The sequence below is a fragment of the Aspergillus ibericus genome (genome assembly GCF_003184845.1).
Source record: "Aspergillus ibericus CBS 121593 unplaced genomic scaffold BO80scaffold_43, whole genome shotgun sequence".
Lineage (NCBI taxonomy): Eukaryota > Fungi > Ascomycota > Eurotiomycetes > Eurotiales > Aspergillaceae > Aspergillus > Aspergillus ibericus.
Window position 1 is genome coordinate 203,639 of NW_020292141.1, and position 24,489 is coordinate 228,127.

The 24,489-nt window shown below is 53.4% G+C and overlaps 9 protein-coding genes across 9 annotated transcripts; 5 read left to right on the top strand and 4 right to left on the bottom strand.

The window, feature by feature from the left end:
- The first annotated feature begins 232 nt into the window (after positions 1 to 232).
- Positions 233 to 2,578, top strand: BO80DRAFT_188286 (uncharacterized protein). The gene is made up of 2 exons (XM_025714089.1): positions 233 to 272; positions 568 to 2,578. Exon 2 carries the CDS (start codon positions 676 to 678, stop codon positions 2,440 to 2,442), a length of 1,767 nt encoding a protein of 588 aa, XP_025571948.1. The 5' UTR covers positions 233 to 272; positions 568 to 675; the 3' UTR covers positions 2,443 to 2,578.
- Positions 2,579 to 4,017: 1,439 nt separating this feature from the next.
- On the top strand, positions 4,018 to 5,988 carry BO80DRAFT_467665 (MFS-type transporter sphD). Its single transcript, XM_025722876.1, has 2 exons — positions 4,018 to 4,306; positions 4,388 to 5,988. The coding sequence occupies exons 1-2, from the start codon at positions 4,061 to 4,063 to the stop codon at positions 5,837 to 5,839; spliced, it is 1,698 nt and encodes a 565-aa protein (XP_025571949.1). The 5' UTR covers positions 4,018 to 4,060; the 3' UTR covers positions 5,840 to 5,988.
- BO80DRAFT_188350 (aldo/keto reductase) lies at positions 5,908 to 7,463 on the bottom strand. The gene is made up of 5 exons (XM_025714090.1): positions 7,302 to 7,463; positions 7,165 to 7,214; positions 6,958 to 7,108; positions 6,549 to 6,905; positions 5,908 to 6,483 (listed from the first exon to the last, which is right to left on the bottom strand). The coding sequence occupies exons 2-5, from the start codon at positions 7,194 to 7,196 to the stop codon at positions 5,977 to 5,979; spliced, it is 1,047 nt and encodes a 348-aa protein (XP_025571950.1). The 5' UTR covers positions 7,197 to 7,214; positions 7,302 to 7,463; the 3' UTR covers positions 5,908 to 5,976.
- A 1,876-nt stretch (positions 7,464 to 9,339) lies between these two features.
- On the top strand, positions 9,340 to 10,484 carry BO80DRAFT_467667 (uncharacterized protein). The gene is made up of 3 exons (XM_025722877.1): positions 9,340 to 9,942; positions 9,998 to 10,070; positions 10,141 to 10,484. Exons 1-3 carry the CDS (start codon positions 9,557 to 9,559, stop codon positions 10,261 to 10,263), a joined length of 582 nt encoding a protein of 193 aa, XP_025571951.1. The 5' UTR covers positions 9,340 to 9,556; the 3' UTR covers positions 10,264 to 10,484.
- Positions 10,485 to 10,588: 104 nt separating this feature from the next.
- Positions 10,589 to 15,392, bottom strand: aarA (L-aminoadipate-semialdehyde dehydrogenase). The gene is made up of 4 exons (XM_025717112.1): positions 14,937 to 15,392; positions 11,606 to 14,885; positions 11,223 to 11,547; positions 10,589 to 11,166 (listed from the first exon to the last, which is right to left on the bottom strand). Exons 1-4 carry the CDS (start codon positions 15,306 to 15,308, stop codon positions 10,863 to 10,865), a joined length of 4,281 nt encoding a protein of 1,426 aa, XP_025571952.1. The 5' UTR covers positions 15,309 to 15,392; the 3' UTR covers positions 10,589 to 10,862.
- A 297-nt stretch (positions 15,393 to 15,689) lies between these two features.
- Positions 15,690 to 18,194, top strand: BO80DRAFT_414341 (uncharacterized protein). The gene is made up of 2 exons (XM_025718093.1): positions 15,690 to 17,765; positions 17,883 to 18,194. The coding sequence occupies exons 1-2, from the start codon at positions 16,072 to 16,074 to the stop codon at positions 17,956 to 17,958; spliced, it is 1,770 nt and encodes a 589-aa protein (XP_025571953.1). The 5' UTR covers positions 15,690 to 16,071; the 3' UTR covers positions 17,959 to 18,194.
- A 314-nt stretch (positions 18,195 to 18,508) lies between these two features.
- Positions 18,509 to 23,161, top strand: BO80DRAFT_414345 (putative xanthine dehydrogenase HxA). Its single transcript, XM_025718094.1, has 4 exons — positions 18,509 to 18,966; positions 19,019 to 19,222; positions 19,273 to 21,227; positions 21,280 to 23,161. Exons 1-4 carry the CDS (start codon positions 18,733 to 18,735, stop codon positions 22,961 to 22,963), a joined length of 4,077 nt encoding a protein of 1,358 aa, XP_025571954.1. The 5' UTR covers positions 18,509 to 18,732; the 3' UTR covers positions 22,964 to 23,161.
- Positions 23,162 to 23,402: 241 nt separating this feature from the next.
- BO80DRAFT_328047 (uncharacterized protein) lies at positions 23,403 to 23,723 on the bottom strand (the record flags this gene model as incomplete). The annotated part of the gene is made up of 1 exon (XM_025715168.1): positions 23,403 to 23,723. A coding segment is annotated over one exon (321 nt), but the record flags the coding sequence as incomplete, so codon positions are not given.
- Positions 23,724 to 23,885: 162 nt separating this feature from the next.
- BO80DRAFT_481970 (uncharacterized protein) lies at positions 23,886 to 24,431 on the bottom strand (the record flags this gene model as incomplete). Its single annotated transcript, XM_025723392.1, has 1 exon — positions 23,886 to 24,431. The coding sequence occupies exon 1, from the start codon at positions 24,270 to 24,272 to the stop codon at positions 23,886 to 23,888; it is 387 nt and encodes a 128-aa protein (XP_025571956.1). The 5' UTR covers positions 24,273 to 24,431.
- Positions 24,432 to 24,489: the final 58 nt, after the last annotated feature.

A 24,489-nucleotide genomic window follows, 5' to 3' on the forward strand; every position in this document is an offset into this window, starting at 1 on the left:
TAGCATGATTTTTGAGTGACTATTGCCCTTAAAACCCATGGTGGGATCTTGACCGCCATGTTGATCTCTCAATCCATCTGACATGCGATCCTGAATCTGCTATTTTCTTCACGGATTGCACTGAGTATTAAGGCGCATCTGGACCCCCAACCCACCTGTCTGCTCTCCCTTACATCCTCCCGCCCACTCTTTGCGCATTTCCCTTCCCCAAATGTCCACGTCGTACGACGTCTGAAAATCTTCCCATTTATCTCTTGATCGATTTTTGCCTCGTACGCTGACCTCAATCCCTTCCTTCTTCTGTCCACTCCGCCTCAGCCTTATTCTTCAGGTGGAGGGGTCGACCATTGATTGCCGTGCCGGTCACGCTCATACTTCCCCTGCTATACTATATTCCACCCGCCCACCCCCCTGGCCTCTCGACTCCCCTCTTCCCCAGTCTATTCTCTCTTGGTTCTCCCCTTTTTCATTGCTCCGAATTATTCAGCACAACAACTAGCTCGAATACGAGGCCTAGTCAATTAGCTGGGCAGGGCTTAGTTGACTGACGTACCCTGTCAGCCACAGCCACACTCTGCGCCGTCATTCTTATCCGTACCTGTCGCCGCCACCCCCGTCTCTTTTGTCAATGTTGAGCTCGGAGAATTGACAGACGTTGTCGCATCCCCTGAGATTATGCTATTCAACCTTGGTCTGACAGCGGATGCGGCAGCAGCTCACGAAAACGAATTCCTCGGTTCTCCGACCGAAACTCAGCTGCCTGGCCCGACGCGCCATTCGTCCCCGGCCATATCATTCGCTTCCTTGCCATCTTGGGGCCTGGGAAGCATCTACAACCGCCACAAAACTCCGGAACCCGAGATGACGCAGCGTACAATGTCGCGGAAGGTAACAATCGATACATTATCTTCGAGCGATGACGAGCGTTCAACCATCGCGCCAGTTCTAGCTCCATCAAGGATCGCCCGTTCGCAATCGGTTCGGAAACAATCGTCGCGGCCTAAAACGTCATACCAGCTAGCGCACCCCGCGGCCCACGCACGCCATAGGCGACTAAAGCTCCGGCCTAAGCTTCTCTTGCAGCTCCAACGTGTCTCGCAAACTCCACGACCCCTCCCCATCCTGGACGTGTTACCCTCAACCGTGTTCCTACCTCCTCTAGCTCGCAAGTTTCCGACAATATTCCGGGGCAAGAAAGGGTTAGGTCCCAACGACCTCATTGTCGTGACTAGCGACCTCTATGAGCGGGCGCCTGGAGATGTGGGGGACAAATATCTGAGCTCCGATGATGAAAGTGGAGAGCAGCGGGAGGTGGTCGCAACGATATGTCAGCTCTTCAGGGACGATGCCCTTGCGAAAGGAAAAGCGGAGATCTGCCTGAACCATGGACCCGTATGGGAGGCTACGCCTCTTGCGAACGGTTCTTATGAGTTTGTGGCCAATACCGACCATGGTATCCGAGTCCTGCGGTGGGTTCTGAGAGGAGGAAAGAATCGTCGTGTGTCTGCACCCCCAGGTTTCGCACCTCAAGAAGACAGCAAGCGCTTCACATTCAGTGTGATCAACCCCAACACTCGTCGCCATCCTGTTGTTGGCACGATGACTCGCAATTACCTTGAGGTGTACGATGAGTTCTCGATGCCAACGGCTCCTGGCATTGCTAGCTCGCCAACCTCCGCCATGTCCGTGATGAGCGATTTGTCCGAGATGGAAGACTCACCGGATCGGAAGGTCATGACAACCGACAATGAACTCCGCATGTTGATCATCGTCACCAGCATATGGGTCGCATTTAGAGAGGGCTGGTCACACAACTTCACTTACGATGACTCGGCCATGGCGCTCAACTCGAAGACGATGTGTCCGTCGAGACATAGCTCGCCAACGGCCATTAGAGTGGATAGTGATAAGTTCGGTGAACAGGAGAACGGTCACGATGATGGGTCTGTCCTGAATGGTTCGCGACACCGCCTCTCAACTTCAACCCATGTGCCTTCGCAAACCACGACTTCCGATCGGTCAACGTTTGGGAGCTTATCGAGGCGGTCCAATTCTACTGGAGCAGCTTTCATTGAGCGCACCAACCGGCGTGCTTCGGGGAGCAATGGCCGACTCAACCGACACGGTACACTTTCCAGTCCTCGCGAACAGAGACAGGACGAGGCCGAGGAGGCCACCCCTGCTCGGCAGGATTCAAAGAGCCGCCGGTTATGGTCCCATAGGAAGTCGGACATTCAAACCCCTAAAAAGATCGCGACTCCCGACCATAGATCAAACCAACCGCAAGCTTTTGAAAACCCTCAGTCCCGTCAAGTCGACATGTCCCGCGACCTTGACATCAAGTCACCGGCTGGAGAATCTGTCCCTACAAAGGGAAAGCGCCGCCATCGGATCAGCAATCTCTTCGACTTCATCATCCGGAAAACAGGACACCACCATTGAGCGAAGCCTGGAGCTTACGTCACACACGATTCGAGAATTGGCGCTTTCATTATACTTCTTCTGCTTTCACACTATCTTCGATTCCTACCTCCCTCTTGCAGAGGTGAGAAGCTCTTGTGATATCTTCACAAGATTACATTCTAGGCACTGCAAGTGTGACACGAGAGCCTGGCGCCGAGGTCACTTTGTATGCATGTGGCAGGAACCTTCTACAAGCTCAGAGCTACTGCTAATCCTTTGCACGGGGTGTCTGGCCCCCCATTTTTTCCATCTACCCCTCATGACTATCCTCCACACACCAGCTCTCAGCTCTTGCTCTTACCAGCGATATGAATACTACGACAGAAATCTGATAGCGCTCCTTCCCGCTTCTCTCTTCCGACATCGTCATCCAGACCGTGTATATGTCCGAACTATGATCCACACAGCATTGATTGCTTGGAGGGGGAAATAATGTTCGACAGAAGTAAATACCTTGTAGATTGTGGGGAAAGGCCCCTGAACGATGAAAATAAGAATAAGAACAATGAAAATATCTCATGAAATGCACATATTCGTTACCCAAGTAGAAGATGAATCTTCCAGCCACCTGCGTGGCTCAGTCATTAATTATAAATACTATGCCATCTACAACGTACGCTATTCACCTTGCTACTATGGAAGGTGCTTGGCCTTGATGTCGCCATCATTTATCTTTTCCCTTTTCCCTTGTTCTTTTCTTCTCTGTTTTAGTTTGACCTTGTCTTTTCTCCCTCCGTAGACTACAAACCCACCGGGATGTTATCTTACCTAGATCCACTAGAATCAATCAGGTGAAATCAAAACAACTCCCATTTACCTCTTCAACAAGACACATTTCCCCTCTTCCCCCCCCAAGAGAAACTCAATGAAGTTCATTTCTGATGCTCTTCCATGATAGACCTTTGCTTGCTTGCTTGCTAGTGTTCTTGGTAGATCTTCAGCTGGTTCTGGCCCGGCTACGTTCACAGCTCTTGACTGGGATTGGGATGGTTCGTCTGAGTTAGGAGATATAATGTCGGCATCATCGAAGATAGTATTCTCAGGCTTACGCTTGCAAGATAGCTGCAGTGAGTAGTGACAGCATGGTGTCGTCACAGTTCTTAGGTAGTGGTGCCTCGTGGGAGGGTTTAGGGTAAGCCGTCACATACTTTCTTAAATTATTCACGTATATAGATGCGTGCGCGTCTTTTAGGTCAGGCTAGTCCAGAAGGATCGCTCCTGCAAGATGAAGTAGCGAATAAGCGCCATGCGCCTAACGATCGCAGGCAAAGCGATACCCGATAAAGACGAAGGCTCTGGTCGGGAAGCCGGTTTGACAGCTCAGGCGCGCTAAAAGGCGTATTATCAGGCAGGGATTATATGGCGTCAATATAAGCTTCACCAACCCAACCAATCCACGTGCGCTAGAGCGATATTGAAGGTCAGACGATGTCCCTATTCTAGATGAACATTAGTAATGCGCGACAATTAGTAATGGCTCGATGCCTTGCTGGCAGTCTGACGTGGGACAGAGGGAGAAGCCCTAAAAGTACGTTGCTATGCACTTTTCCAGGTCAGCTCTCTCAGGGTACAGCCATTCGAGGCCATCCCAGGGTATATGTCTCAAGTAGCCATGTCAGAGTGCTGTGAGGGCATCTCCATTACCGACTCCAAGGCCCTGTCGGACTGTGACCGGGAGAAATCGGTGGGCCTGGATGCATCGACTCTGTCTCTGCCAGTGGCCCCGGCGCGAGATGGTATCCGCCGCAGGAAGCCGTGGTCCTTTTTTCTCGCATTCTTTGCCTTGATGCTGATGGTCTTTCTGGTATCACTTGATGCAACCACTTTGGCCGTCGCTATTCCGGTATGTTTCCTACCATGTGCCAAGCACCGGTTGGATATCCTTTCCTAGCAGTGGGGTTTCAAGCTCACGTTGACGTCCTAGGCCATTACCAGTGAGCTGTCCGGGACCACGCTCACAGCCTTCTGGGCCAGCATCTCCTTCACCCTGGCTGTCGTGGTCGTCCAGCCGATCTATACCAGTGTTTCCGACATTATTGGACGAAAGCTCCCGCTCTATGCCGCGTTTTCCCTCTTCTTCGTCGGCTCTATTGTCTTCTCCGTCACCCCAAGTATGGCTGTGCTTATTCTAGGTCGGGTGCTACAAGGACTAGGAGGTGGTGGCCTGGACGTTCTCAGTGAGGTTATTGTTGCGGATATGACAACTCTCCAGGAGCGCGCCCTGTATATCGGTCTGCTATCAATTCCCATGGCAGCTGGTAGTATCTTGGGACCCATCCTTGGGGCGTTGTTCAGCGAGTTTGTGGACTGGAGGTGGATTGGATGGATCAATCTTCCCATCATTGGCATCGCCGTCCTGCTGGCAATCTTCTTCATGCGTCTCAAACCGGTTACCGACTCATTCCGTACGCAGCTTGCACGGCTGGACTGGCTGGGGATCGTGCTATTCACAATCGGATGCACGGTATTCGCATTGCCTCTGAGTTGGGCGGGGAACATGTACCCGTGGAGATCCTGGCAGACGATTGTTCCCTTGGTGATCGGAGTGCTGGTGCTGGTGGGCTTCGCTGTCTATGAATCTCGACCAGAAGCTCCAGTGTTTCCATATCGCATTTTTCGGTCCCGGACAGCCCAGATGTCCCTTATTGGAAGCTTCATCCAGGGCCTCGTACTCTACACTCTGTTAATGTATCTGCCCTTGTTCTTCCAGGCGGTGTATTTAGAATCGGCACTGGAATCCGCTATTTCGATGCTCCCCTTTTGCTGTGTCCTCATGGGCTTCACGGTCATCGCGGCCTGGGCGCTGGAATACTCCCGGAGTTACCGCTGGGAGATTTGGGGGGGCTGGGTGTTCCTGACTGTCGGGGTTGGGCTGTTCTCGCTTTGGCATCGTGATACCGACCTTGCAATGACGGCAAGCTTTCAGGCTATTGCGGGAGTCGGGATTGGGACGCTCTTTACGGTCCCGCCTATTCCAATGCAAGCCAGCGCTCCGACTGCGGAAGATCAAGGCCTGGCTATTGGGATCATGGTCTCATTCCGCCTCTTTGGGGCCCTCGTCGGGCTTGCCATCGGGTCCACGACGTTTGGAAGTGTTTTCGAACACTCTCTTTCGTCAGTCTCGTTGCCAGAGTCGTTGGAATTTCTCAGAACGGCGGAAGAAGCCGTAAGCTATATTCCTCACCTCAGGACCGCCGCTCTATCTCCGTTACTCCAGAGTGAGATACGCGATGCGTACAAGGATGCCATGCAGACCATTTACTATATCTTGACAGCTTTTGGTGGGGTCGGGTTCTTCACCTCTCTCTTGATCGAGCAACTGAATATCGAGACAGAAGAGCGGGGCCGGCAGTATTTTGAGCATGAGTCAGCATAGTGACTGTGCGAGGACCTCATTTAGGGGGATAATGTTGACACCGATACATAGTCGCGCGGGCGGAGCTAGCTCAGAATCTATATCATGATACTAGGAGGTGGTGTAATTGGCTTTGATTCAAAATTGTATTCTATCCCTTACCGCTCCAGGGCAGAGGGAGCCTTAGGGATGTAAGGCTCCTCCAGGTACTTGATCTCCTCATCGGTCAGCTTCACCTTGATACTGGCAACGGCCTCGTCGATCCGTTCCTTGCTGCTGAGGCCAAGAATGGGGTTCTCGTTAGGGTGGCTCAGGGACCAAGCGATGGCCACCTGGGCCATGCTGACGCCCTTCTTCTTGGCGATCTCTTCGACACGGTCGACGATCGCCTTGTCCGACTCTGTCTCGCGGCTACGGATCAGAAGCTTGAGAGCCCCGTCCGTAGACTCACGAACAGTGGAGCGGGATCCCCAGGGCCGGGCCAAGACACCCCGAGCCATGGGTGACCAGGGGATTAAACCCACACCGGTGTCTAGGCAGTAGGGGATCATCTCGCGCTCTTCCTCTCTAGCGATCAGATTGTGGTAGTTCTGCATGGAAATAAACTGGTGCCAGCCATTGCGAGCAGCGATGTTCTGGAGAGTCTGAAACTCCCATGCAGCCATCTAGAGGGTGTGTAAGCGAGTCTAAAAGGTCACTGGAGGGAGAGCGGGACAACTGAAAAACTTACCGAGCTGGCCCCAATGTACCTGACCTTCCCACTTTCAATCACGTCGTTGAGAGCCCTCATAATCTCCTCACGGGGGGTGTCGCGATCCAACCGATGGATTTGCAGCACATCAATATAGGTTCCTAGTCTCTCGACACTAGCGTCGACAGCATCGAAGATGTGTTTGCGGGACAGACCAACCCGGTTGACGAATTCACCATCATTGCGACCGGAAGCAGCAATTGAAGGAAAGCCCCCTTGGTCGTCCACACCAAAGAAACACTTGGTCAGGATGACAACCCGGTTACGGGGGATGGAGTACTTCTTCAGGGCTTTGCCAATGACTTCTTCCGAACGACCGTGAGAGTAGACGTCAGCCTGGGGTTTTGTTAGTCATACATCCTGGAAGAAGGACTGCAGCTCGACGTACCGTATCCCATGTGTTGATTCCACGCTTGTAGGCATGCTCGATCAAAGGAAGGGCGTCCTCCTCGTCCAGCACCCAATCTTGCCACTGTTTGGCGCCATAGGACATGGTACCCAGAATGACCTTGGAGATCTTCAGGCCTGAGTTTCCCAGGCTATATGACAATAGCGTTAGCCGGGTAGGGGTTGAGAGCAATTGCAGTCTACATACCGGACATATTCCATCTCGTTGGTGGAGGCCATGGTGGTATTCGAATTGGACTGCAAACCCAATGGTTAGCCATGATGTCATCCCGACCTGCACCCGGATAGGCGCGGAGAGAATGAAGAAACGCAAGGGGCACTGACAAGTCGGAATTACTGCTGAATCGGCGTCGTGTATGGGATAATCTAAGAAAAAAATGGTAGAGGATCTGGAAGGAGTCATAAAGAGAGGACCCGCTTCCAGGGACTAGAAGCTGCTTATCAATCCTGCGCTAAATTGAGTTGGGGAGGCAATGAGGCATAGCTCGGAGCGAGCTTGTTTAAGTTGCTCCTCCAAGTTCCCCACTGGAACTGCCGAAACCGCGAAGCGATGATGTGCAGAGCCGATGGATAACCGACCTGCTTCCTCGGGTTGAGCGACGCTCCAGCATCGGGCCCGAATGTCGGGAATAGTTCGCAGGGTTGAGTCTGCGCATCTTGCAAGTCATGGCCAAAGAGAGCCAGAAGTTGGCGAGAAGCCAAGGGAGAAGATGGTTGAGGAAGAAGACAGAGAGAAGGGGGAATAAAGGAGGGGCAATCAGGTGGGGATCCCGTGATAGGCGCTTTGCTGACTGGGTTCCCCTTCTTCTTCCCTTCTTTTCCTCCGTCGTCCTTTTCTCTCTTCGATGATACTCCAGAAGGTGGTCAGTGACATCGCTTTCTACTGTCTTTGAATGCCGTGAGCCTAGATCCCTGGAGTATCCTCCGTGACCAGTATAGGCATCACTCAGCTCCTAAGGATAGTTCGTCCCTCGGACCCCGCCAATGAACAGAGTTGGTGGCTGCCCCAAGAATAACGGGATTCCCGGGGAAAACCCACTCGACAGGATGACGGACCACTGGGGATTTCAGAGCTCAGAAGTCCAGACTGGCAGGGCGACAAAATCAGTGGTGCACCTGACTGTTCCTGTTCGCGACCATCAGCCATGCTGTGCACCCTCATGCACGTGGCGCAGGTGTCACGGAACATATGGCTTGGCTTCAGCCCGGCCGAGTGGCCCCTCCCGCAGGACGAACGGCACAGACGAATGCAGAGGAGCATCAAGGGCTGGCTGAAGGATAAGTCAAGCCAGGCTCTGTATGTCATGGTGTTCGAGCAGACCGGAAACCCCGGCGAGGAGGATGAAATGTGGTAAAAATTCCCGAGCTGGGTCTGATCACAGCCTGTCGAGCATTGATCCGGCCGATGCTATTGGTTGTGGGCGGTTCAGCCAGCTTCTGCAGGACTGACTGCATGAGTTCCCCTTAGCACCTGGTCCGCTTTCCAACGGCACCAATCGGTCCCCTTTGCAGTCTGAGTGACTTGCGTAATAACAGCCTGACGTCTGCATAGACGTCCACCTGATTAAACAATCCACTGTGCCTGAGCTGATAAACATCTAGACAGTTTACCCGATTCATGCAGGCGATGAGGGTGGGGCTCCTATCCAACGCTGACTCGCTGGATGAACATGTCTCCTTTCAGTGATACAATGTCTTTGCATGCATGTGGCTTCCAACATGACGCGCGGGGAGGTATACCCGACTACATCTCCGGTCTTCATGATTGGATTTGCGCTATTTTCAATTCTCTCAACTCACATCGACAAGACCTCACTGGACACTCTATAGCCAAGATGGATGCAAACTGGGTCAGCCTCTCATCACATCGCAGCAGTTGTTGAGAACCCTCCTCCAAGCAAACGAGTTCACTTGTATGGCTAGCAGCCTTGCTTCATGTAGACACTCAACATACCTTGTCGGGGTTTCTGTTCCTGTAATTGCCTACCAGCTGCACATCATCAACCAATAATGGTCGATAGTCAAGAAAGCCGACGAGCAATGACATGAACTTCAAAGGTAGCCTGTGCTCAGCCACCAGGCTACTGGCGTTAGCAGCCGCCGGCAGCTTGTGAATGCTCACGGCCCTCACATCTCAGATGTGATTGTGGCTAGCTGGGTCGCTCACTCCAGAGTCATTCAGTCTAGATAGGGATACTCATCGCGAGCAATTGCTCAGCACATTGCAGGATTCATGCCCAATGGAGAGACCGTGTCGCTATCCCAGAGATCCGAGGGTTCAAGGGCAGCTGAATGTGATTCATCATGCAGATGGTAGTTCGTAGCGAGGTTTCCATTGGCATGCTTCTGAGAGTCGACTCGAAGTGGCTCTGCCATGCGCATCCACTCAGGTCTTCCGGGCGGCAAAGAGAAGCTGAACTGAGCCCAGGCCATGATCCAATTCCACAACTATATAAGGAAGGACCTTCACCCTTCATAGCCCTCCTTCTCAGCATCATCACCAGCACAGCTCGCACAGCAAAGACAGAGACCATCTCTCAGCCTTTCTACATCAATCCAAACCATCACTCGTATTCAATATGTCTACCATTGTGACCACTGCTCCTCCTGCCCAGACATTGTCTCTCCAGACAATTACCCACCAGGGCGCTTCGGACGAAGAGCTCCTGCAGCTCTTCCGCAAAGTGACCATCGACAGCGCCGACGGTCATGACGTCTCCGAGGTGCAAATCAAGCGGGCATTCCAGCAGAAGATCAACCGGCCCTTGGGCCGGCAGGTCCTGGAGGCCTCCTTGTCGCATGCAAACTCATGCTCCTGCTACCACTGGAACTACCACGACCGCATCAGCGGCAAGGTCAACATCAACCGCGTCGAATTGACCTTTGACCTCAACTCCAAGAGTATGGGTCAGTCCGTCAAGGGTGAAGCCGCTGGCTTCTTCAGGCCTACCAGCGCCTATATCAAGTATGTCTCACCTACTCCAGATTCAACCCCAACAAACAACCTCTAACTCTATTAGTGCTACCGTCTACTACGACGATCAGCAGTCCCTCCAGGGCAACCAGAGCGTCCAGGTCTACATGGATGGAAGCGTATGCCACAATCCCTCCCCACCCACTCACTCACTCACTGTCCAGATCTCGCCACTAACCCACACCCCAGAAATTCATCATTGACTTCTATCTCACCGACTCTGCCTCCAAGCCCGTTGCGCGTATCGTTCAGGAGGCCTCGGCCTTTACCTTCCAGGGCCCTGACACCGGTGATGCGACCTGGTCCACCTAGTGGGCGCGCCGCGCCCCTTAGGATCTCCAATGGGAGTGTGTCCTCACAGTGGTAGTTGAGTTTCGTTGATGCGGATCCAGTTTGAATTATATTTCGGGTTTTTTGTCTTTGAGTTTTCTGCTTTTTGTGCTTACCTGTTTTTGTGCTTTGCTGTTCAGTCGCTCCTTATGATCGTTAGTCTGGCTTCTTGATTACTTAGTATACGAATGATAGTTGATCCGCATCGATTGAAGTGCATGTTAACCCGTAGATGTAGTGGTGATTTCTTTCATATCATGAGTCGTATACAGCTACAAATTTTAGTATCCCAGAATAACAAATGAACCTGGCACTCTTCATAAGATAGTATCAATCTGAAAAAAAAAATCTAAATACATTCATTATCCATAGAAAGTCTTCCACATCTACCCTCTAACCCCAGCCCACTATACCACCCTGAATATTCCATCTGTACACATTTTCATAATCCCAACATGCCATCCAAGAAACTTTTATCATAGTACTCCCCCAAACATCATAACGCTGGATATGTATCATAGCATAGCATAGAAACCCACGCAAGAAAGAACAAAAAAGCACGCTAGCGATTAAGTCTGAATCTATGCGGAACCGCCACGACCACCAACGTTGGCGAGGGCCTTCTTCTGGTCCTCGCTTAGTTGGGCCGTGGGCAGCGGACGAGATGCAGTCGATGCGGCGGTCGGGGGAGGAAGGAATCCAATCTGCACGAGGTAGGAGGCGTACAGACCGACCAGCTCTTCGGTCACGCCGGCGCCGGCGGAGGCGTCGATGCCGGACCAGGTGGCGTCGGCACGGAGGGAGGCGGCGGCGTTGACGTCGTCGAGTTCGGGGGCCTTGGTGTTGGAGGGGAGATCGGATGTCACGAAGTGGTAGAGGGGCATGCTGGATTGCGTTATTAGCGTCTTGATGGGATGATGAGAAGGGGTGGATAGACTTACAGGGCGTGCTGAGACTCCGGATCATCGTGCTGTCCGTCGTTGACGTACTGTTCCAGGGACTTGGACCAGGGAACGTAGTCAACCTGCGGGACGTCATAGCCGTACAGTTGGAGAGCACCCAGGAACTGGTTGAACCGGAGTCGCGGGTGTCCTGTAACCTGCGCAACGCCAATGGGCGTGCAAGGGGGCTGGAATGCGGCGGCGATAACCACGCGGGCGACGTGGTCCACTGGAACCATGTTGACGGTGTTGTGAATGTTAGGACGGGAAGACAACTGGATGCATCCCTTGAGCATACGGATGAGGAAATCATCGGTGTTCGTGGCTAGTGTTTGTAGGTTAGCGCGGATGGATCGGAGGAGAAAACTGGGGTTTTTGCTTACTTCCTGTCTGGGAGTCACCAAGGACATATCCAGGACGAACGACGGTTCCCTTCAGACCCCTGCGGCCTGCCTCCCGGACCAGGTACTCTCCGGCCCATTTGCTCTGGCCGTAACCTGTTCCAAGTCCCACGCTGCTGCCCTCGAGATCATCCTCCTCGCTGATACCGGCTCCGCCAGCCGCAACAATACGCTCGGATTCCGAGACATAGTGGTCGCTGTCGAGAACGCTGGTGGAACTGACGAAGGAGAACTGCTTGGGCTTGCCGGTTGCGCAAAGCTTAAGCGCATCGATCGTACCCATGACGTTGGCGGGCTTAAGAGTAGAGTAAGGGTAGACCCAGTGCACCAGAGCGCCGTTGTGGATCACGGCATCCACACGCTGGGTCAAGTCATCCCAAAGCGCATCTGAGAAACCGAAGCGGGGCTCTCCCAGGTTACCGCACACACACTGCAGCCTGCTAGTCCATGCCTCATCCCAGAAACCGTAGGCACGGCAGGTAGAACGGATACGCTCAAGCGCCTGCTCATCGGACTTGCCACGCACCAGAGTCACCACCTTCGCCATGGGCGACTTGCGAGTCAGGAGATCACGCAGGATGTGCGCGCCCAAGAAACCGGTAGCACCAGTCAGGAAGATGGTTGGCTCGCTGGAAAGGATGGGCTCGGTACGAGTGGGGAAAGTGGCAGGCAGAGTCTCTGCCAGCTTCCGTGCATCCTTCGAATATTCGTCATCGAGCTCATCCGGGGTGGCCGACGCATCCGCATCAGTGGGACGAGCGTCGTTGGTGGCGAACGACTCGAGGTTCTGCAGGCGGTCGATTTCGGCGGCGAAACCTCTGAGAGTAGGGCTACGGAAGATAGCGTTCATGCTAATGTCAATTCCGCGCCACTTGCGGCGGATGTCGAAGAACATTTGCTGCGCCAGGATACTGTGTCCTCCAAGGTCGAAGAAGGAGTCGTCGGGTCCGATCATCCGAGCCGTCAGGTTGGGGATGCGTTGGGCCCAGATCGAAGCCAGCGCCTGCTCGGTTTCAGACAGAGCCTGAACCACAGATGACTTGCGACGAGGAGCCGCGGCGCTAAGCTCTGCAGTATCGGGGAAGGGCAACGCAGGCTTGTCAATCTTGCCGTTGGGGTTAAGAGGCATGCGCTTGAGGGGGATGAACACCGTCGGCACGGCGTAGGAGGCGAGCTTGCTGCGAAGCAAGTCACGGATATCGTCACGAAGAGGACGGAAGCGTCTAAGCATGCCAACCATTCCCTCAGCGGAGTCGTCGTCCTCAAAGCCCTTCTCCTGCAGCCAAGCAGACCACTTGCTCATGTCCGGCACGAAATAGCTGACCAGGGTCCGCTCCTCGAACTTGTCACGTCGCACCAGGGTGACATTCTCTCTCACCAAGGGATGGCGGGACAAATGAGTATCGATTTCTCCCAGCTCGATACGGAAACCACGAATCTTCACCTGGTCATCTGCACGTCCGGAGCACTCGACCTCTCCCGAGGGAGTGTAACGGCCCAGGTCTCCACTACGGTACAAGCGATCTCTAGGGCCTTGGTAAAACTGCCTCCAGGGCTCGTTTGAACCCTCAGCCTTGTCCTTCTGAACCCACTTGTCATTGTCGACAAACCAGTTGTTGAGGAACTTCTTCTGGTTCAATTCTGGGGAGCCCAGGTAGCCTTCGGCAAGACCGCCGGCGCGGACGTAGATCTCACCAACTTCACCAATGGCACAGATGCGGCTGGGCTCGAAGCGGTTGACCACCAACATCTGAACGTCCAGCATTCCCCGACCTGCCGGAATAACGTCCTTCATGGTGTCGAGATAGCCCTCATCGCTCGAGTAGCTCGGAATTTCGAAGTAACTGACCGCACGCTGAGTCTCAGTCGTTCCATACATGTTGACAATGTTGACGTTCGGGGCCAATGCCTGCAGGGAGCGGCAGTCGCGCTTGATCAGGATATCACCGACAAAGAAGGCATGGTGAAGCGTGGGGAATTGAGCCGAAGCACCACCAACAAGGATTTGACCCATGGCAGGGGTAAGGTGGGTAACAGTGGCTCCGTACTCGCGCATCCATTCGGCGAGCTTTTCGTTCTGGATGTCTTCCCGAGCTGGGACCAAAAGCTGAGCTCCCAGGAAAAGAGGCGTGAAAATATCTCGCTGGATCGGGTCATGAGCGATACCGCTGAGCATGGTGAACCGATCGTTGGGGTTAAGCTTGAAGGTCTCCGACATCCACGGGAAGTAGTATGCGAGAGAAAAGTGACGACCCTTAACACCCTTGGGTCTGCCTTCGGAGCCGGAAGTGAAGGACAACGTAGGGGTAGAATCCGGTCCGACAACGACACCAACACGCTGGGCCTTCAGTGAAACCTGGTTGGCCAGCACATCCTGCCCATTGATCGATCCGCCCACGAGGGAGCCATCATCGCGAAGAGCAAGGGCGGGAACTTCAGTGCGAAGCTCCAGATTCTTGTCAATGAATGAGCGGACCACCTCGGACAGCTCACCGGCATCCTTGGTAGCCTTCTCGATGTTGATCAGTGCCCGAGGGCGAGCCACATCAAGGTAGATGCACTGTCTTTCCGGAGGGTAAGCTGGGTCAATGACGGAGAAGGTCGCGCCGGCCTTCAGAATACCCATCACGGCCACCACAAGGTCGACACCACGGTAGGCGTACACCATGACGACATCGCCTCTCTCCACACCCGACTGGACCAGATGATGGCCCAGAATGTTCGACGCCTCATTGATTTGCTTATATGTGAACTCGCGGTGAGGAGACCGCTCCGACTTAGTCTCCACCACGCAAAGCTTCTCTGGGTGCTTCTCAGCATTGGCAGCGAAGATGTCATGGATGGCACCCCGGAAGTTAGACCAGTTTAGATCGGAGGTCGGGTCGGGAAGAAGGGCCAGTTGGTCCTCGGTCATGAAATCAATGCGCCCAATTGCTTGTTCTGGGTCGCTGGTCGCATTTTCAACCAGACGGGCAAGCTGCTTGAGGATCGTAGAGATTCTCGCACTCGAGAAAAGCCTTTGGTTGTAGTATGCACCCAATTCCGCCTGAGCCGTGGAGCCATCCGATGCACTGATGGGGGCGATGTTGACAACCAGGTCGGTTGTCTCAAAGGTGTTGGCAGGATAATCCTGAGAGGCAGCAGGGGCATCATAGGCAGCGAAGCGGAAGAGAACGGGGGAGCGCTCAGATTGAGACTTTTCTTGGATATAGGACCGTAGACTGCCTAAAGGTACGATCTCGGCAGATCCTTGTTCGAATGCCTAGATGAGGGTCAGACGGGATATATAATACGCCACCCTACATGATCATACCTTCTGGACCTTGGCATACAGCTGGAGGAAGGTTTCAGATGCCTCAATTGGGACCCGGAGGACGAAGGGTCGGCCATCATCATTGGAACTAGTTCCGATGGCAATATCCTCGTCGCCGGTGAGGCGCGCGACGAGCACGACGAAGGCCGTCAGGAAGACAGTAAACCCCGATGAGGAGCCGGAGATCTTCTGCAAGGCGGACTGGGTCTCCTTGGACAATTTGATCGACTCAAAAGCTTCAATTGCTCTCTTGGGAAGCTCCTGCTTCTGGTTGTCGGGATAATCTCTGGTGAGGGGAGAGACTGTGAGGTTCTGGAGTCTCTGGGCCCATCGCTCGAGGCGCTCCTGTAAGGAGACTGTTTCGACCGCCATGGTTACAGTTGCGATGCCCTTGAAACTTGAAGGGGGCGTCGAGCTGCTGGCGGGTGTGAATGAATAGGAATGGCTAAGAATAATGAAGATGATTGATGGGGAGAAGAGCGATGAGTCAAGAGGGGCACGCGAGAAAAAGTGCCGATGTCGGCTGCACACCACACACAGACCACACTAACCACAATCTGCGGTGCAACTCACCCCACACTCGACCCTCTTTTCGCTCTTTCATGTCGGTCTCACCGCCTTCTGCTGAGCCACAGGCGGCGGTGGCTCACCACTAGTCCCGATCCAGCAAGTCAGCGCCAACTTACCCGCTTGGGTCTAGGCTCTGGGCCTTCTGCCCAGGATTCCCGGATTGGGGCTGATGAGACGCGGCAACGCAACGATACGATCAGGAACAAGTGCGACGCTTTACGCATCCGACCTGCCTGAGGTGCTCGATTCTCGCTTCTTACCTTCGCTTGCCATGGATTGAACTCGTATTCTCTCAGTGGACGTGTCTCTGACGTTTCCCCACCTCTTTCTTTTCTTGTTATTCCCCCCTTCTTTCACGCACCTGTTCGCTCCTTTTCCATCCCCTGACCCCTAAAGAACATTGACCGCATTAGGTTACCACTGGGGTCCCATCCGCACTGGGATAGGCAAACGCCTCAAGTATCCGCTCGCCCTTCGCACTTTCGACCCTGCCGGGTTTCGACTCTACAATTTCCCCCTGATTCATCAGATCAGGCCTGATCCAGGCCGTACGTCTCATGTCAAAATGATCCCTCACCGGAGCACGGCTCTTATTACCATCATCGTCTTCGTCGCCCTGGTCTTGGTCATCTTCTCTTCGTCCCCGGTCTCTGACCCTTCCTCTGGAGAAGAAGTCTCCGGCCCTGCCAAATATGTACCGAAACTGCCTTCATTAAGTAACCTGCATCTGCCGTCTTTCCACCCGACGGTGCATACCCCTCCGGAGCCGCAACCCAACAGCACCAGCGGCGAGTCCAAATGGTTCAGCGACTGGTCGTGGATCAACCCTTTCTCGTCATCCATCACCCTCGATGAGAACCGTTCCGTCCTACCTCCTCTCAGACATCGACCGTTCATTTATACCTACTACGAGCCGAATAAGGGAAACGATCGGGAGGAGGATAATGCCGACGCACAGCTCCTTCTCGCCTGGCGTAGGGCTTGGTTTGCGCAAGGTTTCCGTCCCGTCATTCTAGGGCCCGGCGAGGCTATGAATAACCAGCTCTATGAGCTGGTGCAGCCTATGAACTTGAAGCCTGAGCTGGAAGCAGAGTTGTTTAGATGGCTTGCATGGGGCCACATGGGTGATGGTATGCTTGCAGATTGGCACTGCTTTCCAATGGCAAGGTATGATGATGCACTGTTAACCTACTTACGTCGTGGCACCGACCCGGCCCTTATCACGCGCTTCGACCGCATTGGAAATGCTCTGTTCGCTGGAGAGAAATCACGGATTAATGATGCGATCAAGGAGGCCATGAAAAAGGTGGATGACAAGTCCACCTCCATGATGGAATTGATTCCGACGGAATTCTTTACGGTGGAAGACCCAAATGCGTTGGCTCTCTACGATTCGGCTGCCATTACTAGCTTCTATCCTACCGTTGCGGAGAAGATTGTCTCCTCCCCTACCGCCGGACGGTTGGCGTTGGCGGAGCTGATCAATGCCCACTTGCACAACACTTTCCAGAATGCCTTCCCAGCCGGCATTGCCGTCTTGAAACCCTTTCCCGAGCATACTACAGCTCTGGTTGAACCGGCCTTGCGGCTCGCGAAAGCCCTCGTCCAATGTCCGAGCTCTCCTGTCCCGCGTTCGTGTCCCCCGAACCTGCAGAAGTGTCATCCTTGTGATGCCGAGAAGCCCATGCATATCAGTCAACCGGCGACCTACAAGAATACAACCCAAGTTTTCACAATTGGGACACTCCCTCATCCCTTTACACTCATTAGCCTGCAACAGGATTCCACTGAAGTCACAACACGGCACATCCGCCGCGAGACAGACCGTGATGTGTGGTTGGCCGAAGTGACCAAAGAGCACCTGGGCACTGAGATCGGGGGTTCCCCAAGGGCCGTTGTTTTCAAGAGAGCTGTGGCTGATGACGCCGTCGTCGGCACCTCTCTCTGGATGACTGTTGAGTCTCTGCCCCCTCAGGCTGGTCAATCTTTGCCATCTGAGCTTCTAGACGAATTTGAATGGCAATTTGGGTTCCGCATTCCTCGTGATGGCAAGGTCGATGCGAAGAATGAAGGAGAGGAGAAGGAAAGCGTGCAACAGGCCAACCCGAGCGAGCAAGGCGTCGAGAAGGAGTACAACATACTGAAACAAGCTCGAGAGGTCCTAAAGGGCAAAGGGACGAACCGGGTCGGCATCACCGATGTGGCGGAGGCGTGGAACTTGGCGGACACCGAAGTCTGGCGTTTTGTGAGAGCATACCGGTACGTATCACCAAGCAAAAGCCATATGGTATCAATCAATTTGGCCCAGACTCCTCGTCTGGAACATAAAAGAAAGCAAGTGGGGAAGATCTCGAGCTAATCAGTTGCTGTCTCTAGGGCTCGAAGCGTCGTGGAACGCACGAAATGGCAAGAGGATGAAAAAGACTTCGTTGGAGCCAAATTAAAAGCATGAAATGCTTCAATTATATACGTCATACCATCGCCTTCTCTTGTAGATTTGCTTCTCTTTGCTTGCTTGGAACTCTTTGACCTACATGGAGTATTATGTTGAATTAACAGGGGCACGGATCGGAGCATTTGGAGCGGCGTTGATTTGATGCTGAAGATACCTGGCTTGTCTAGCTGTCGCCGATACGAGGGCCTTATCTCTCGATGATCTAAATTAATTCACTGTTTGGTTTTCCTGGTTAGGTCTATACTTTACAGCGAGCCACTTCCCCCGAAGCAGAAGAGATAGGATCTACACATGCGACCGTAGACCATTATATCAGCGGATGAGTCATGTGTCTTAGATTCGATGGAATTCAACCTTGCGTTGACCCCGATACTACCCTGATATTACTAGCAGTACCCTGAAGAGCAGGGCACCAGTGAGAGCCGCCGGATTGACGATCAGGTGACCCTGCCGTTGGTTTCCGCCCATCGGACAGTGGCGATCGCCGCCAGTGGTTATCCGCGGTGAGGGGCGGCGATAAGCTGCTCCATGACACCATTTCCGTGGTCGTGCCTCTCCCTGCGAGTTGGAGTAACTTTCCCCCTTTCTTCACCGTCTCGCCACCATCATTTTCACAGTATCTAACTATATACATGACCCTGAAATTCTTCATGGGTAGGATTCTTTCCTAATTCTTAAGCAACTGCATCATCACGTCTGTCTGGCCGATCTTGGCGTCCCCTCACAATTGCGGGGAACTCGACTTGCCGCATCTGAGTTTCAGGCAACAAGATGGCTCCAGGCATTTTGGCTTCACCAAAGCCTACGGTGACAGCCAGTAAGGCGGTTACCTTGGCGCAACTCACAGAGGACTGGGACGATACAATACGTTTCTACCTCAACGGCACCAAAGTCGTCCTGGATACGATCAACCCTGAAGTCACGCTATTGGAATACCTGCGCGGGATTGGGTTGACAGGAACTAAATTAGGATGTGCGGAGGGTGGCTGTGGCGCTTGCACTGTTGTATGTTCTAAGTTCATTTGCTGCGACTTAGGCATATTCTAACCCGGGATAGGTTGTGTCACATCTAAATCCAACGACAAAGAAGCTCTACCATGCATCGGTTAATGCTTGCCTCGCGCCCTTGATAAGTGTGGATGGGAAACATGTCATCACGGTGGAGGGGATCGGGGATGTGAAGAATCCCCACGCAATCCAACAACGGCTTGCGATTGGTAATGGAAGTCAGTGTGGTTTCTGCACTCCAGGAATTGTGATGGTATGCGTCTTGGAGCACGGGTAGCTGGAATAATGCTGACAATATTCTAGAGCCTTTATGCCCTCATTCGCAATAACCCCGAACCGTCTGAACATGATGTGGAGGAAGCTTTTGACGGGAATCTGTGTCGCTGTACCGGATACAGGCCTATATTGGATGCTGCCCAGAGCTTCACAGCTCCCAAGGGCTGCGGGAAAGCTCTGGCCAACGGGGGAACAGGTTGTTGTATGGACAAGCAGAATGGCTCTGGGGGTTGTTGCAAGCAGACATCGGCAGACACCACAGATGGAGATGGCCCGAAGTTCACACCGCCAGAATTTATCAGCTACAACCCAGGCACGGAGCTTATTTTCCCGCCTCATCTCCACAAACACGAATATCGGCCTTTGGTTCTCGGTAACAAGAAGAAGAAGTGGTACCGCCCGGTCACTCTCGAGCAATTGTTGGAGATCAAGGCTGTCCACCCTGATGCTAAGATTATTGGAGGAAGCACGGAGACGCAGATTGAGGTCAAATTCAAGGCCATGAAATATAGCGTTTCCGTCTATGTCGGTGATATCCCGGAGCTCCGCCAATATTCGCTGAAGGATGACCATTTGGAACTTGGAGCCAATGTCTCTTTGACCGATCTGGAATCGATTTGTGACGAAGCCCTTGATCGCTATGGGCCTGTGCGAGGCCAACCATTCAGTGCCATTAAAAAGCAGCTCCGCTATTTTGCCGGAAGGCAGATTCGGAATGTCGCATCACCGGCCGGAAACTTGGCTACTGCATCTCCAATCTCGGACCTAAACCCAGTGTTTGTGGCTACTAATACCGTTCTTGTGGCCATGTCGCTGGGGGAGGTCATTGAGATCCCTATGAATCAGTTCTTCAAGGGTTATAGATCGACCGCACTCCCGGCCAACGCTGTTATCTCCGGCCTACGGATCCCCGTTGCGTCTGAGAAGGGAGAATACATGCGTGCTTACAAGCAGTCCAAGAGAAAGGATGATGACATTGCCATTGTAAATGCAGCCTTGCGGGTGTCCCTCTCTGCCTCCCATGATGTGCAGAGCGTGAATCTCGTCTTTGGAGGCTTGGCACCCATGACCGTGTCTGCACGCAACGCAGAGGCCTTCTTGATTGGTAAGAAGTTCACGAATCCCGCCACCCTTGAGGGCACCATGAGCGCCTTAGGGCAAGATTTCGATTTGAAGTTCAGTGTCCCTGGAGGAATGGCAACCTATCGCAAATCCCTCGCTCTGGGATTTTTCTACCGGTTCTACCACGATGTATTGTCTGGCATCGAGGTCAGGGATGCAGATGTTGATGAAGATGTCATCGCGGAGATCGAAAGAGCCATCTCTTCAGGAGCAAAGGACCACGAGGCTTCTGCGGCATACCAGCAGAGGATTCTCGGAAAGGCTAGCCCTCATGTCTCTGCATTGAAGCAAGCTACAGGAGAGGCACAGTACACCGATGATATGCCTGTGCAGAAGAACGAGTTGTACGGTTGTCTGGTGCTCTCGACCAAAGCACATGCTCGACTTCTCAGCGTGGACCCGACGGCAGCACTTGATATCCCTGGTGTTGTCGATTATGTGGATCACACCGATCTTCCCAACCCACAGGCCAATTGGTGGGGTGCTCCCAAGTGTGACGAGGTCTTCTTCGCGGTCGATGAGATTACGACTGCGGGTCAGCCGATTGGCATGATCCTTGCAACGTCGGCCAAGATCGCGGAAGAGGGCTCTAGAGCGGTTAAAGTAGAATATGAGGAGTTGCCGGCAATCTTGAGCATCGAAGAAGCCATCGAAGCTGGATCCTTCTTTGAACATTCTCGCTTCATCAAGTGTGGTGATCCCGAGAGTGCCTTCAAAGAGGCAGACTACGTCTTTACCGGAGAATCGAAAATGGGTGGTCAGGAGCATTTCTACCTCGAGACTCAAGCGTGTGTGGCTATTCCCAAGCTGGAAGACGGAGAGATGGAGATCTGGAGCGGCACTCAGAACCCTACAGAAACGTGAGTTACAGCATCTGCTTTTTCTATAGAACCCTTTTTAACATTGCCGCAGACAAACCTACGTCGCACAAGTTGTTGGGGTGGACTCCAACAAGATCGTGTCCCGAGTCAAGCGCCTTGGTGGCGGATTTGGTGGGAAGGAGACTCGATCGGTTCAGCTAGCCGGCATCTGTGCCACTGCTGCCACGAAGGCCAAGCGGGCTGTTCGGTGCATGCTCAACCGGGATGAAGACATTGCTACTTCCGGCCAACGTCATCCATTTTTCTGTCGCTGGAAGGTCGGTGTGACTAAAGAAGGCAAACTCCTCGCTCTTGACGCGGATGTCTACTCCAACGGTGGCCACACCCAGGATCTTTCTGGTGCGGTCGTGGAAAGAGCACTGTCACACATTGACGGAGTCTACCGGATTCCCAACGTCCACGTTCGCGGCCGCATCTGCAAGACGAACACCGTTTCCAACACGGCATTCCGTGGCTTTGGTGGCCCTCAGGGCTTGTTCTTCGCTGAATGCTTCGTCTCCGAGGTTGCAGACCACCTCAACATCCCGGTCGAACAATTCCGCTGGCAGAACATGTACCAACCCGACGAGAAGACCCATTACAACCAGGCGCTCAAAGACTGGCACGTGCCGCTAATGTACAAGCAGGTCTTGGAGGAAAGTTCGTACGAGGAGCGGCGAAAGTCCGTGGAGGAGTACAACAAGACACACAAATGGTCCAAGCGTGGAATGGCCATCATTCCCACCAAGTTTGGTATTTCCTTCACGGCACTGTTCCTGAACCAAGCCGGTGCCCTAGTCCATATCTATCACGATGGCAGCATCCTGGTTGCTCACGGCGGAGTCGAGATGGGCCAAGGCCTACACACCAAGATGACCATGATTGCTGCCGAAGCCCTCGGCGTGCCTCAATCCAGCGTGTTCATCTCCGAGACCGCCACGAACACGGTAGCAAACACATCCGCCACTGCTGCATCCGCCAGTTCCGATCTCAATGGCTACGCCATCTTCAACGCCTGCGAGCAGCTCAACGAGCGTCTGAAGCCCTACAAGGAGAAAATGCCCGGGGCCACCATGAAAGAACTCGCCCACGCCGCCTACTTCGACCGAGTCAACCTCTCGGCACAGGGCTTCTACCGCACCCCAGACATCGGCTACGTATGGGGCGAAAACAAAGGCCAAATGTTCTTTTACTTCACTCAGGGCGTCACAGCCGCCGAAGTCCAGATCGACACTCTAACCGGCGACTGGACGCCCCTGCGCGCCGACATCAAAATGGACGTCGGCCGAACCATCAACCCCAGCATCGACTACGGCCAGATCGAAGGTGCCTTTATCCAAGGGCAAGGTCTCTTCACCACCGAAGAGAGTCTCTGGCATCGGGCCTCCGGACAGATCGTGACCAAGGGACCTGGAAACTACAAGATCCCAGGATTCCGCGACATCCCTCAGATCTTCAACGTCAGTCTCCTAAAGGACGTGGAGTGGGAGAATCTCCGCACCATTCAACGATCCCGGGGTGTCGGTGAACCACCGCTGTTCATGGGTAGCGCGGTCTTCTTTGCCATCCGGGATGCGCTCAAGGCCGCGCGGCGGCAATGGAACGTGGAGGATGTGTTGCGTCTGGAGAGCCCGGCCACGCCGGAGCGAATTCGGGTCAGCTGTGCGGATCCGATTATTGAACAGGCCCGCGTGGTGCCTCAGGAGGGGGAGAAGAGTTTCTTTGTTGCGATTTGATTGGATGGTCTCTGATCTAGATCCGTGATACTGTGAATGAATTATGATACCTATGCCCAGTGAGACTGGTTGTCGACTGTGGCTTGTTCTTTTTTCGGGTTATCTTTGTCTCTTGCCAGGGCTAATTTGCATTCTGTAACATAAGCCGGATTACATCAAGCACAGCTAGATTGCAAAGTATGAATCGGTCTTCCCTGGCCCTTGTTAAGCAAGTAGCATCATCGGGGCGAGAAAAACGACATCCAGCAACGGGCATTTCTTCCAACCGAAGAGATCATTATTTGGCATCGCTCCAACTCTTTTCCAACAACTCATAAGTAACCCAGGCCTTGGTCTCCCCAAACGCCACCGTCGCACTAAACCGTCCCGCATAGCCCATCGCACTTCCTTCCACCCCCGGCCTCCCCAGAAACATCTTCCTAATCTTCTCAAAGCCCCATTCTGAAGCAAGCAGACCCATGAATCGGATATATGCCAGTTCACTCGTCCACATATCCCTTCCTGAGGGGGATGGATCCAGCCACGGCCGGAGAATACTTATCTGGTTGTCGCCTGAGGGCCGCATTTTGGTGCGCCAGTGCACTGAGCGCAACAAGACCGCGTTGTGACGTCCAATCCCCAATAGAAAAACGGGGAGGAAGAGGTCGTTGTCGAAGACGAAGGTGTTGAGGGAGTAGAAGATTTGACGGGTTTCCTCGTATACTTGGCGGTTTGTGATTAGTAGGGCGAGGGGGTTGTTGTAGGGGTTGTATTGGAGGTAGATGTCTTGGAAGTACATTGCTTTGCTGGCGTAGGTGATTCTGGTTGGGCCGTGGAAAGTGATGGTGGTTTTGGAGGGAAGGATGTGGCGGTATATTAGGTGGCGGATATCTGGGTCTGGGGTTAATAGGGAGGAGGACCTATTAGAGAGGATGGAGGTATACTATTGACCATAGGGAAGGCGGAAAAAGGGGAATGGCTTCGTTTGGACCATGACGCTCTCTTCGGGGAATGGGAGCACCCATGATGGGCGTCTCTTGGTGGTTGGTTGTTTCTTTTTGAAGTTGTGGTCGCCATAGTGACGTCGATCGCGAACGTGCTGTATGAAGCGTCGCCGGGGAAAGATGACTTTCGAACAGGTCGGACATTGGTATTTGATTTTACTGTCTATGTAGTTGCCATTTAGAAGCTCTTCGATTCGCAGGACGTCGTGGACCCCATCGGCGGGGATGCGCCATCGGTGAATGTACCGCTCGTAATGGGTCCGAAGCCCGGCCTTGTTGGCGTAGCGTTTGTGGCAGAAGCGACAGGTTTGGGCTTTCCAGGGCATGGTGCTTTTTTCCTTGAAAGGGTTTTAGCCCGGTAAATGAGACGAACGTTCCTGGAAAGGGATCCGGAGGACGTTGAGGAATCTGGTTGATGTAAGAATGATGGAGGGCACTCCAGCTGTCTGGACCAGCTATTCACGACAGAGCTCGATTGAGATATAGATCCATACATTCACTGGCAGATCAGTTTCTTCTTGATGCGTTTTTCTTCATTGGGAG